Source organism: Chiloscyllium punctatum, chromosome 11 (assembly GCF_047496795.1).
Source record: "Chiloscyllium punctatum isolate Juve2018m chromosome 11, sChiPun1.3, whole genome shotgun sequence".
NCBI classification, from domain to species: Eukaryota; Metazoa; Chordata; class Chondrichthyes; order Orectolobiformes; family Hemiscylliidae; genus Chiloscyllium; species Chiloscyllium punctatum.
In genome coordinates this window covers 3,522,621-3,535,085 of record NC_092749.1, presented here as the reverse complement: position 1 = coordinate 3,535,085, position 12,465 = coordinate 3,522,621, and the positions used below count along the sequence as shown (strand labels likewise).

At 49.0% G+C, this 12,465-nt stretch overlaps 1 protein-coding gene across 1 annotated transcript in view; it reads left to right on the top strand.

Annotated features, from left to right (window-relative positions):
- Positions 1-4,034: 4,034 nt before the first annotated feature.
- Positions 4,035-12,465, top strand: part of LOC140482638 (uncharacterized) — a 20,055-nt gene continuing 11,624 nt past the window's right edge. The window contains exon 1 of the mRNA XM_072580146.1: positions 4,035-4,637. Within this exon, the coding sequence (XP_072436247.1) occupies positions 4,175-4,637 (463 nt within the window). The 5' untranslated portion in view covers positions 4,035-4,174. The remainder of the gene's footprint in view (positions 4,638-12,465) is intronic.

The window sequence follows — 12,465 nt, the reverse complement described above, 5'->3', positions numbered from 1 at the left end:
CCACCTCCTCCAAGACTTCCGTTTCCCTGGCCCCCAACGCCTTATCTTCACCATGGATATCCAATCCCTCTACACCTCCATCCGCCATGACCAGGGCCTCTAAGCCCTCCATCTTTTCCTCTCCAGACGTCCCCAACAGTACCCTTCCACTGACACTCTCATTTGTTTGACCAAACTGGTCCTCACCCTTAACAATTTCTCCTTTGAATCCTCCCACTTCCTCCAGACCAAAGGGGTAGCCATGGTCACACATATGGGCCCCAGCTATGCCTGTCTCTTTGTTGGCTACGTAGAGCAGTTGATCTTCCGTAATTACACCGGCACCACTCTCCACCTCTTCCTCCGCTACATTGATGACTGCATTGGCGCCACCTCGTGCTCCCGCGAGGAGGTTGAGCAATTCATCAACTTCACCAACACATTCCACCCTGACCTTAAATTTACCTGGACCATCTCTGACACCTCCCTCCCCTTCCTGGACCTCTCCATCTCCATTAATGACGACCGACTTGACACTGACATTTTTTATAAACCCACCGACTCCCACAGCTACCTGGATTACACCTCTTCCCCCCCTACCTCTTGCCAAAATGCCATCCCATATTCCCAATTTCTCCGCCTCCGCCGTATCTGCTCCCAGGAGGACCAGTTCCACCACAGAACACACCATATGGCCTCCTTCTTTAGAGACCGCAATTTCCCTTCAACGCATCTTGTGGTTAAAGATGTCCTCCAACAAATCTCGTCTACATCCTGCACCTCCGCCCTCAGACCCCACCCCTCTAACCGTAACAAGGACAGAACGCCCCTGGTGCTCACCTTCTACCCTACCAACCTTCGCATAAACCAAATCATCCGCCGACATTTCCGCCACCTCCAAACAGACCCCACCACCAGGGATATATTTCCCTCCCCACCCCTTTCCGCATTCCGCAAAGACCATTCCCTCCGTGACTACCTGATCAGGTCCACGCCCCCCTACAACCCACCCTCCCATCCTGGCACTTTCCCCTGCCACCGCAGGAACTGTAAAACCTGCGCCCACACCTCCTCCCTCAGCTCCATCCAAGACCCTAGCAGAGTGCTTTAGGGAACATCTCCGGGAAATCCGCACCAATCAACCACACCGGCCCGTTGCCCAACATTTCAACTCCCCCTCCCACTCTGCCGAGGACATAGAGGTCCTGGGCCTCCTTCACCACCGCTCCCTCACCACCAGACGCCTGGAGGAAGAACGCCTCATCTTCCGCCTCAGAACACTTCAACCCCAGGGCATCAATGTGGGCTTCAACAGCTTCCTCATTTCCCCTTCCCCCACCTCACCCTAGTTCCAAACTTCCAGCTCAGCACTATCCCCATGACTTGTCCGGACTTGTCCTACCTGCCTATCTCCTTTTCCACCTATCCACTCCACCCTCTCCTCCTTGACCTATCACCTTCATCTCCTCCCCCACTCACCCAATGTACTCTATGCTACTTTCTCCCCACCTCCACCCTCCTCTAGCTTATCTCTCCACGCTTCAGGCTCACTGCCTTTATTCCTGATGAAGGGCTTTTGCCCGAAACGTCGATTTTGCTGCTCCTTGGATGCTGCCTGAACTGCTGTGCTCTTCCAGCACCACTAATCCATGTCTCATGAAGGAGCTGTGTGTATGAAAACTTACACTGCTGACTGTACCTATAGTGAGAATCATGTGGTTCCTCTCTCACTGCAGAGTGTGAGTGTGAGTGTGTGTGTATGTTAGCGTGTGTGCTCGTGTGTGTTGGAATGGGGATGGAGGGGCAGGGTAGTGAGGTATGATGGCAGCTCAGTTTCTGTTTGCATGTTAGTCATTTATCATTCACTTTGCCACATAGAGGATGTATTTGTTCGAATAATTACCCGCTTGGTTTTCTTGTTCATTGGTGAAACTTCATGTGAGCCTCTTATCTCTTTGACAGTGGCCACAGTCAGACAGTAAATATCTTCTGATCATATTTCATGTTGTGGATAAAATGAGGTTTGGTTTCCAGCACAATCTCCCCATCAGGGTCACAAAGTTTCCAAAGTAAAAAGTGTCAAGACTGATCGAGGTGGGACGATGAGGACTGGAGAATAGATACAGAGCTTGTTAGTAACACCCATATGCTCAGCACTGTGTCTTGCTCATATTTCCTTTCACAAATGGTTGAATATAAAATCTCACAATAAATAATACCAAGGGAATTCTACCCTTAACATAGGTAGAATATAGCATTCAATTTGAAAGTGAGGGACCGGGGTCAGAAAACACTTTGCTAAACTTAAAAGGGAGCAATTACTATGAGATGAGGGCACAGATGGCTCAAATGAATTGGGAAAGGAGTGTTGCAGCAAACTCAGTTGAGGAACAAAGGCTGACGTCAAGGAAAATAGTTCAAGAGTCACAGCAAACATATGTCTCAATGTGGTAGAAGGATTCTAGGAAGGGGATTAACTGAACATATTAATTAGGAAGTTAAAGGCAATATCAAATGGGACAAAGAGCATGCAAGGAAGCAGCAGCTAGTGGTTTGCCAAAGGATTTACAAAGGTTTAAACAAGGATGACCAAAATAATAATTGTTGGAGACAATAAACTATTCAGGTAAACTGGCAAGTAAGATAGAGGTGGACAGTAACAGCTTCTTAAAGTGTAAGAAAAAGCGACAGGCCGTTAGAGTAATAATAATGGGGAGCAATGACATGGCAGAGGAGTTGAATGAATACTCTACATCAGCCTTCACAATGGAGGGCATGAATAACCTCCCGGAAATGTTAGGCAAGTAAAGACCTCGTGAGAGGGAGGAATTGGAGGAAATCACTACAGAGAAAATAGAGCAAGGGAAATGAATAAGGATACAAGCTGACAAATCCCCAAGGCCTGATAATCTCCATCCTAGAACACGAAAAGATGTGAAGTTGGATGCACTGTGGGTCATCTTCCAAAGCTCTCTCGAATCTAGAGCAGTTCCAAGAGATTGGAGAGTGGCAAAGGTAACCTAACCATTGACAAAGGGAGGGAGAGAGAGAGAGAAATATAGGATTACAGACCAGTTAGCCTAACATCAGCTGTGGGGACAACACTAGAGTCATTTAGAAAAGATGTGATAACAGAACATTTGTAAGCATTAGAACAAAGAACAGTACAGCACAAGAACGGGCCTTTTGGCCCTCCAAGCCTGCATCAACATGTTTTGCCCTTCCATACTAAAACTGTCTTCACTTACAGGATCCGTATCCCTCTTTTCCCCTCTCTATTTGTATATCCCAGGTGCTTCATGAATGCTGCTATTGTGTCTGCTTCCACCCCCTCCTCTGGCAGCACATTCCATGACTCACCACCCTCTGTGTGAAAAACCTACCTTGCCCATCTCTTTTAAACACTGCCTCCAACTTCCCCACCCTCCACCATACCTTGAACCTGTGTCCCCCAGTAATTAATGGAACTGGACCAAATTAGCATAGGTTTATGAAGAGTAAATAATTTATTCTTGGACCAAATGTATTGGACGTTTTTGTTTTAAGGATGTAACCAGTAGCATAGATAAGGGGGGCCAATGGATGTGATACATTTGGGTGGTCAGTAGACTTTTGATAAGGTCCCTCGTTAGCAGTTAGTGGGTAAACTTAATGCACATGGGAGAAGGAGCAGTATATTGGCATTGATTGAGAATGGCCACATGGCCTCCTCCTATTCGAATAGCACTTTGACAATCTGAGTGGCTTGCTGAGCCATTTCAGAGGACAATGAAGAATATTGTACTTTCACAGTCACTGGGTCAAAAATCACCCAGAATTCCCTCCTTGATGGTATTGTGGGTCTATCTATAGGACACGGACTGCAATAGTTCAAAAAGGCAGCTCATTACCACCTTCTAAAGGGCAATAAATGTTGGATAGTCAGCAATGTCCCTATCCCATGACAGAAAACTGTAAAAGTCACAGCCTCACCATCCACAAACAATGTAGGTGCTCCTCCCATCACACAGCCTGATATAAGCTCCACCACATCCTGCTCTCTCCCTCACCGCCCGAGCTGTTGGTTTTCAGAGTGAGTGAGAGAGAAAGCTCATTCACCTCTCACCAGGTAACAGTCTGTCAAGACCCAGTTGGAACTCTGTGCAGTGCCCAGTGACAAGCTTCACTCACACTCTGTACTGCCACAACCACACAAATGGACAACAAGAAGAATTTCAAGAAGGAAGTCTTACCCCATTATTCAAACACATTAACATCAGTCGTGTCTCTCGCTGATATCGCCATTCGTGCGTCTGACACAGCTCTCAGTGAGACCGACGAGAGAAGATTCAGATCCAAGGTGAAAGAAGCTCACTCAGAAATTCAGAAGGCAGTGAGAGGAGGGGAGAAGGTCAGAGGTGAGGTGGATCGTAAGACCGAAGATATTGCACCAGAGAATCCTGACTTTGAAATAGAAAGCTTGAGAAAGCAGCTGGAGAATGTGGACAAGCAATTAATAGCAGCGGAAACTGAGAAAGCCAAGACCAGAGATGAACTTCATCATGCCCGGGCTCAGCTGTTGTACACGACAGAAACTCAGGACAGAGCTAACAGTATGAAAGCAGAGAAAGAAACTCTTCGTAACCTGGGCTATGGTCTGTTTATCATCCCCTTCATCGGTAAGTTCATACAGCATTCTGTACAAATCCTTCCATTTCTCCAGCTCCCTCCTGTTCATGTGACCATGGCAGAGATCAAAATATCAATATATCTCTTTTCTGTCGCCCAATGGCTCCCTTTGTGATATTCCTGAGGGCTATTTGTTGGGTTTTAAGAGGCTGTTTCTTAGGGAGACATGAACAGGAGTAGGCCATTCAGCTCTACAGTGCTGTTCCACCATTCAATGAGATCCTGTCTGATCTGCGGCCTAACTCCATATCCCTGCCTTTGTTCCATATCCCTTAGTACAGTTACTTAACAAACAATTATCTCTCTCAGATTTAAAATGAGCAACTGATCCAGCATCCACTGCTGTTTGTGGAAGAGAGTTCCAAACCTCTCCCACCCATTGTGTGTGGAAATGCTTCCTGACATCTCTCCTGAACGGTCTGGTCCTAATTCTCAGTCTATGCCCCTCATGAAGAAGGGCTTATGCCCGAAACGTCGATTCTCCTGCTTCTCAGATGCTGCCTGGTCTGCTGTGTTTTTCCAGCAACACATTTTTCAACTCTGGTACTCCAGCATCTGCAGTCCTCACTTTCTCCTATTCAATCAGATCATCCCCAAACCCTTCCAAAATCTAGCAAAAACCGGTCTCTCCACATCAGCTAACCCCAATGTCATTTTTCATTCTGACTAACTCTTTCAGTCAATGATGCAGTCAGTTTGTCACACTTGCTGCTGTGCTCTTGTTGATTTCTTTTGTGGGGGGGGGGGGGGGGGGGTGGTGGTTCTGCTTCAGGTGGAAAGGCTTGTGCAAACATCAGCGGTTGCACACACTCAGTGCTCAGTATGTTCACTGGCAGGACCCCACACTTCACCCCTAAAGATACCCATCTGTGCTCCTGCCCACTATTCCCCTTCTGTCTCAGCCTGCAGCCAGTTTCTAAAGATAATCAAAAGCACACTTTCAAATCCATGAATTTCACTTGTACGACCAGTGTCTTGGAAGAGTCTTACTCAGATGCTACTGGACCCCCATATGAATAACATCCAGAGACAGTCCCTTCACCAACACATCATCCCTCCCTCAATAACCAGAAGGAGGTTTCTCAGGTGTGAGCTCTCATTTATTAATCCTCTCTGGTCAGCTGACCATTTTATTGAGCGATCAGTCATCCAATCCCTCCTCATTCTTGAGCAGTTGGCTATTTTTTGGAAAGCAAACCACTGAATGGAATTTCAGCGGTTTAGAATTTTTTGCTTTATTCATTTGTGGAATGTGGGTGTCACTGGCTGGGCCCAGTATTTACTGCCCCGTCCCTAGTTGCCCCTTGAGAAGGTGGGGGTGAGCTGCCTTCTTGACCCGCTGCAGACAATGTGCTGTAGGTAGACCCACAATGTCCTTAGGGATGGAATTCCAGGATTCTGATCCAGACACAGTGAAGGAACAGCGATATATTCCCAAGTCAGGATGGGGAGGGGCTCAGAGGGGAACTTGCAAGGTGGGTTGTATTCCCATGTATCTGCTGCCCTTGTCCTTCTACATTTGGAAGATGCTGTCTGAGGGTCTTTGGTGAATTTCTGCAGTGCATCTTGGGTGGCACGGTGGCTCAGTGGTTAGCACTGCTCCCTCACAGTGCCAGAGACCCGGGGTCAATTCCCACCTCAGGAAACTGTGTGGAGTTTGCACATTCTCCCCGTGTCTGCGTGGGTTTCCTCCCACAGTCCAAAAATGTGCAGGTCAAGTAAATTGGCCATGTTAAATTGCCTGTAGTGTTAGGTGAAGGGGTAAATGTAGGGGAATGGGTCTGGGTGGGTTGCTCTTCGGCAGGGCGGTGTGGACTTGTTGGGCCGAAGGGCCTGTTTCCACACTGTAAGTAATCTAATCTAATCTTGTAGCTAGTACTCACAGCTGCTACTGAGCACCTGTCCTGGAGAGATGGATGTTTGTGGGTGTGGTGCCAATCATGTGGGCTGCTTTGTCCTGGACGGTGTCAAGCTTCTTGAGTGTTGTTGGAGCTGACCCCATCCAGGCAAGTGGGGAGTATTCCATCACCCTCTTGAGTTGTGCCTTGTAGATGGTGGACAGGATTTGGGGAGTTATTCACCACAATATTCCTAGCCTCTGACCTGTTCTTGCAGCCAATGTGTTTACGTGGTGAGTCCAGTTGAGTTTCTGGTCAATGATAACCCCCAAGCAGTCAGTAGTGGGGGAACTCAGTGACGGTCACACCATTGAATATCAAGGGGCGATGGTTGGATTGTTTCTTATTCAGGATGGCCATAGCCTGGCATTTGTGCGGCACAAATGTTACTTGCCATTTAGCATAGGCTTCAGATTGGTTTCACAGGTCAGCGCAACATTGAGGGCCAAAGAGCCTGTACTGCGCTGGAATGTTCTACGTTCGAACCTTGCTGTAAATCTACAAGTGTGAGTAGAGTGGGTTCTTTCTTGATAATATTGAGATCTGTCTCTCGATTAAAATTGAAAAAAATAAACCATAGGTAATAAGTTAGCCTGGAGCAGTGTTTTATTAACAGCAATAAGACAGTGTTATTTTCTAGGTGGTAGTCTGTGAAGGAGCAAAGATGGTCTTTAATAGAGTGATGTGCTCGTCCTGTCGGATGTGGGAGATTACGGGAGAGTTTCCATGTAACTGATGATTATGTCTGTAGGAAGTGTCTTTGGCTGTGAAGACTATCAGATGGAATGGATCGGTTAAAGTGACAGTTAGAGGCCATAAGGAATTTATAGGAGCTAGGGGGTCTGTAGATGGCAGTTATAGGAAGGAAGAAAAACCACAGATAGAGTCAGGTAGATGGGTTACCTCCAGGAAGGGTAGGAGAGGGAGGCAGGTAGTGCAGGAGTCTCCTCTGGCTATCCCCATTTCAAACAAGTACGCTGTTTTGGAAAAGGTACGGGGTGATGGACTCTCAGGGGAATGTAGTACCAACAGCCAAGTTTCTGGTATCGAGACTGGCTCTAATATAATGAGGGATACGTCAGGTTCCAAGTGATCGACTGTGATAGGGGACTCTCCAGTCAGAAGCACGGACAGACGTTTCTGTGGCCAGCAGAGAGAAATCAGAATGGTGTTTAGCCTCCCTGGTGCCAGGATCAAGTATATCATAGGGAGAGTGCAGAATGTTTTCAAAGGGGAGATGGATCAGCAGGAGGTCATTGCACACGTTGGAAGTAACGACATAGGAAGGGAAAAGGATGAGATTCTGAAGGGAGAATATAAAAAGTTAGGCAGGAATTTTAAAAGGAGGTGCTTAAGGACCGGGATATCTGGATTACTCCCAGTGCCGTGAGCTAGTGAAGGTAGGGATATGAGTATTCAGCAGAAATAAACACAGACATAGAATGTTCCAGCACCATACAGACCCTTCAGCCCTGATACTGCGCTGACCTGTGAAACCAATCTGAAGCCCATCTAACCCTCACTATTCCATGTTCATCCATATATTTATCCAATGACCATTTAAATGCCCTTCAAGTTGGCGAGTCTACGACTGCTGCAGGTCGGCCGTTCCACACCCCGACTACTCTCTGAGGAAAGAAACTCCCTCTGACATCTGTCCTATATCTATCACCCCTCAATTTAAAGCTATGTCCCCTCGTGCTAGACATCACCATCCGAGGAAAAAGGCTCTCAACACACACCCTATCTAATCGTCTGATCACCTTATAAGTCTCAATTAAGTCACCATCAACTTTTGCTTTTAATGAAAACAGCCTCAAGTCCCTCAGCCTTTCCTCATAAGACCTTCCCTCCATATCAGACAGATCCCAGTTAACCTCCTCTGAGCCCTTTCCAAAGCTTCCACATCTTTCCTCGAATGCGGTGACCAGAACTGGATGCAATTCCCAAAGTGTGGCTGCACCAGAGTTTTGTACAGCTGCAGCTTGACCTCGTGGCTCCAAAACTCAGTCCCTCTACCAACAAAACCAAACACACTGTATGCCTTCTTAACAATCTTATCAACCTGGGTGGCAACTTTCAGTGATCTGTGTCCCTGGACACCAAGATCTCTCTGCTCATCCACATTACCAAGAATCTTACCATTAACCCAGTACTCTGTATTCCTGTTGGTCCTTCCAAAGTGAATCACCTCACACTTTTCCACATTAAACTCTATTTGCCACCTCTCAGCCCAGCTCTGCAGCTTATCTATATACCTCTGTAACCTACACCATCCTTCCTCACTATCCACAACTCCACTGGCCTTAGTGACATTCGCAAATGTACTAACATATCCTTCTACACCCTCATCCAGGTCATTTATAAAAATGACAAACAGCAATGGCCCCCTAACCAGATCCTTGCGGTACACCACTAGTAACTGAACTCCAGATTTCCCATCAACCACCACCCTCTGTCTTCTTTCAGCTAGCCAATTTCTGATCCAAACCAATAAATCACCCTCAATCCCATGCCTCTGTATTTTGTACAATAGCCCACCGTGGGGAACCTTATCAAACACCTTACTGAAATCCACATGCACTACATCAACCGCTTTACCCCTATCCACCTGTTTGGTCACTTTCTCAAAGAACTCAATAAGGTTTGAGAGGCATGACCGACCCTTCACAAAACCATGTTGACTATCCCTAATCAAATTATTCCTTTCATGATGATTATAAATCCTATCTCTTATAATCCTTTCCAACACTTTATCCACAACCAAAGTGAGGCTCACTGGTGTATAATTACCAGAACATCAAAAACTGTAAGTACAACAAACTTTTATCTACCCACCTCCATAACCAGCGCTCCTCAAACATTCCAGAAGACTACTCCCACCTCTGGAACTGTTTGGACGCCATTAGCCATGCGGCTGATGCAGCTGCCACCCCCACACTGACTGATGATGTCACTTCCGCCCCCATAATGGCCGCTCCCACAACCACTTCCACCCCTCACAATTCCTCATGCATCACACGTGACATCACCTCCGCCTCTCACATCATCGCTGATGTCACATGCTCAGTGACCTCCGACACCCCCTACGGCCGTGGTCACCACCACTTCCACCCCCACCAGCGGCACTCACCTGCATTCTGCTGACATGCCCCCCACAGACCCCACTGTCACTATCCCCACCCCCCAGAACCCCGAGGGGAACACTACCCCTGCTCATGACTCCACCCCCATTCCCCCCACCATCACACCCACTCCAGTTACAGGTTCCGACCCCACTCCCAGCTCCACACCCGCACCAGATCCCAGCTCCCAGCCCTGCTGAGTTTTCACTATCCCCCCAGACCTCCCCCTCACTGAGGACGAACGATCAGTCCTCAGCAAAGGACTCACCTTCATCCCCCTCCGTCCACGCATCAATGAATTTAATACACGCCGTGACATCGAACAATTCTTCCGTCGCCTCCGCCTCCGAGCTTACTTTCACAATCAGGACTCCCGCCCACCTTCCGAGGACCCCTTCGCCCACCTCCAACACACTGCATCCACCTGGACACCCCGCGCTGGCCTATTACCTGCCCTCGACCTCTTCATTTCCAACTGCCGCCGGGACATTAACCGCCTCAACCTGTCGTCCCCCCTCCCCCACTCCAACCTCTCACCCTCATAACGCGCAGCCCTCCAATCCCTCTGCTCCAATCCCAACCTCACCATCAAGCCAGCGGATAAAGGGGGCGCAGTGGTAGTCTGGCGCACTGACCTCTACACCGCTGAAGCCAAACGCCAACTCGAGGACACCTCCTCCTACCGCCCCCTCAACCATGACCCCACCCCCCATCACCAAACCATCATCTCCCAGACTATACAGAACCTCATCACCTCAGGAGATCTCCCACCCACAGCTTCCAACCTCATAGTCCGGGAACCCCGCACTGCCCGGTTCTACCTCCTTCCCAAAATCCACAAGCCTGACCACCCTGGCTGACCCATTGTCTCAGCATGCTCCTGCCCCACTGAATTCATCTCTACCTACCTTGACACTGTCCTACCCTCCCTAGTAGAGGAACTCCCAACATACATTCGAGACACCACCCACGCCCTCCACCTACTCCAAGACTTCCGTTACCCCGGCCCCCAACGCCTCATCTTCACCATGGATATCCAATCCCTCTACACCTCCATCCGCCATGACCAGGGCCTCTACGCCCTCCATTTTTTCCTCTCCAGACGTCCCCAACAGTACCCTTCCACCGACACTCTCATTCGTTTGGCCGAACTGGTCCTCACCCATAACAATTTCTCCTTTGAATCCTCCCACTTCCTCCAGACCAAAGGGGTAGCCATTGGCACACGTATGGGCCCCAGCTATGCCTGTCTCTTTGTTGGCTACGAAGAGCAGTTGATCTTCTGTAATCACACCGGCACCACTCCCCACCTCTTCCTCCGCTACATCGATGACTGCATTGGCGCCACTTCGTGCTCCTGCGAGGAGGTTGAGCAATTCATCAACTTCACCAACACATTCCACCCTGACCTTAAATTTACCTGGACCATCTCTGACACCTCCCTCCCCTTCCTGGACCTCTCCATCTCCATTAATGACGACCGACTTGACACTGACATTTTTTACAAACCCACCAACTCCTACAGCTACCTGGATTACATCTCTTCCCACCCTATCTCTTGTGACAATGCCATCCCGTATTCCCAATACCTCCACCTCCGCCGGATCTGCTCCCAGGAGGACCAGTTCCACCACAGAACACATCAGATGGCCTCCTTCTTTAGAGACCGCAATTTCCCTTCAACACATCTCGTGGTTAAAGATGCCCTCCAACGCATCTCGTCTACATCCCGCACCTCCGCCCTCAGACCCCACCCCTCCAACCGTAACAAGGACAGAACACCCCTGGTGCTCACCTTCCACCCTACAAACCTTCACATAAACCAAATCATCTGCCGACATTTCCGCCACCTCCAAACAGACCCCACCACCAGGGATATATTTCCCTCCCCACCCTTTTCCGCCTTCCGCATCGACCGTTCCCTCCGTGACTACCTGGTCAGGTCCATGCCCCCCTACAACCCACCCTCCCATACTGGCACTTTCCTCTGCCACCGCAGGAACTGTAAAACCTGTGCCCACACCTCCTCCCTCACCAAGGCCCCAAAGGAGCCTTCCACATCCATCAAAGTTTTACTTGCACATCCACTAATATCATTTATTGTATCCGTTGCTCCCGATGCAGTCTCCTCTACATTGGGGAGACTGGGCGCCTCCTAGCAGAGCACTTTAGGGAACATCTCCGAGACACCCGCACCAATCAACCACACCGCCCCGTGGCCCAACATTTCAACTCCCCCTCCCACTCTGCCAAGGACATGGAGGTCCTGGGCCTCCTTCACCGCCGCTCCCTCACCACCAGACGCCTGGAGGAAGAACGCCTCATCTTCCGCCTCAGAACACTTCAACCCCAGGGCATCAATGTGGACTTCAACAGATTCCTCATTTCCCCTTCCCCCACCTCATCCTAGTTTCAAACTTCCAGCTCAGTAACTGTCCCCATGACTTGTCCGGACTTGTCCGACCTGCCTATCTCCTTTTCCACCTATCCACTCCACCCTCTCCTCCCTGACCTATCACCTTCATCCCCTCCCCCACTCACCCATTGTACTCTATGCTACTCTCTCCCCACCCCCACCCTCCTCTAGCTTATCTCTCCACGCTTCAGGCTCACTGCCTTTATTCCTGATGAAGGGCTTTTGCCCGAAACATCGCTTTTACTGCTCCTCGGATGCTGCCTGAACTGCTGTGCTCTTCCAGCACCACTAATCCAGATTACCAGGATTACGTCTACTCCCCTTCTTGAACAAGGGGACAACATTTTCTATCCTCCAATCTTCTGGCACTATTCCTGTA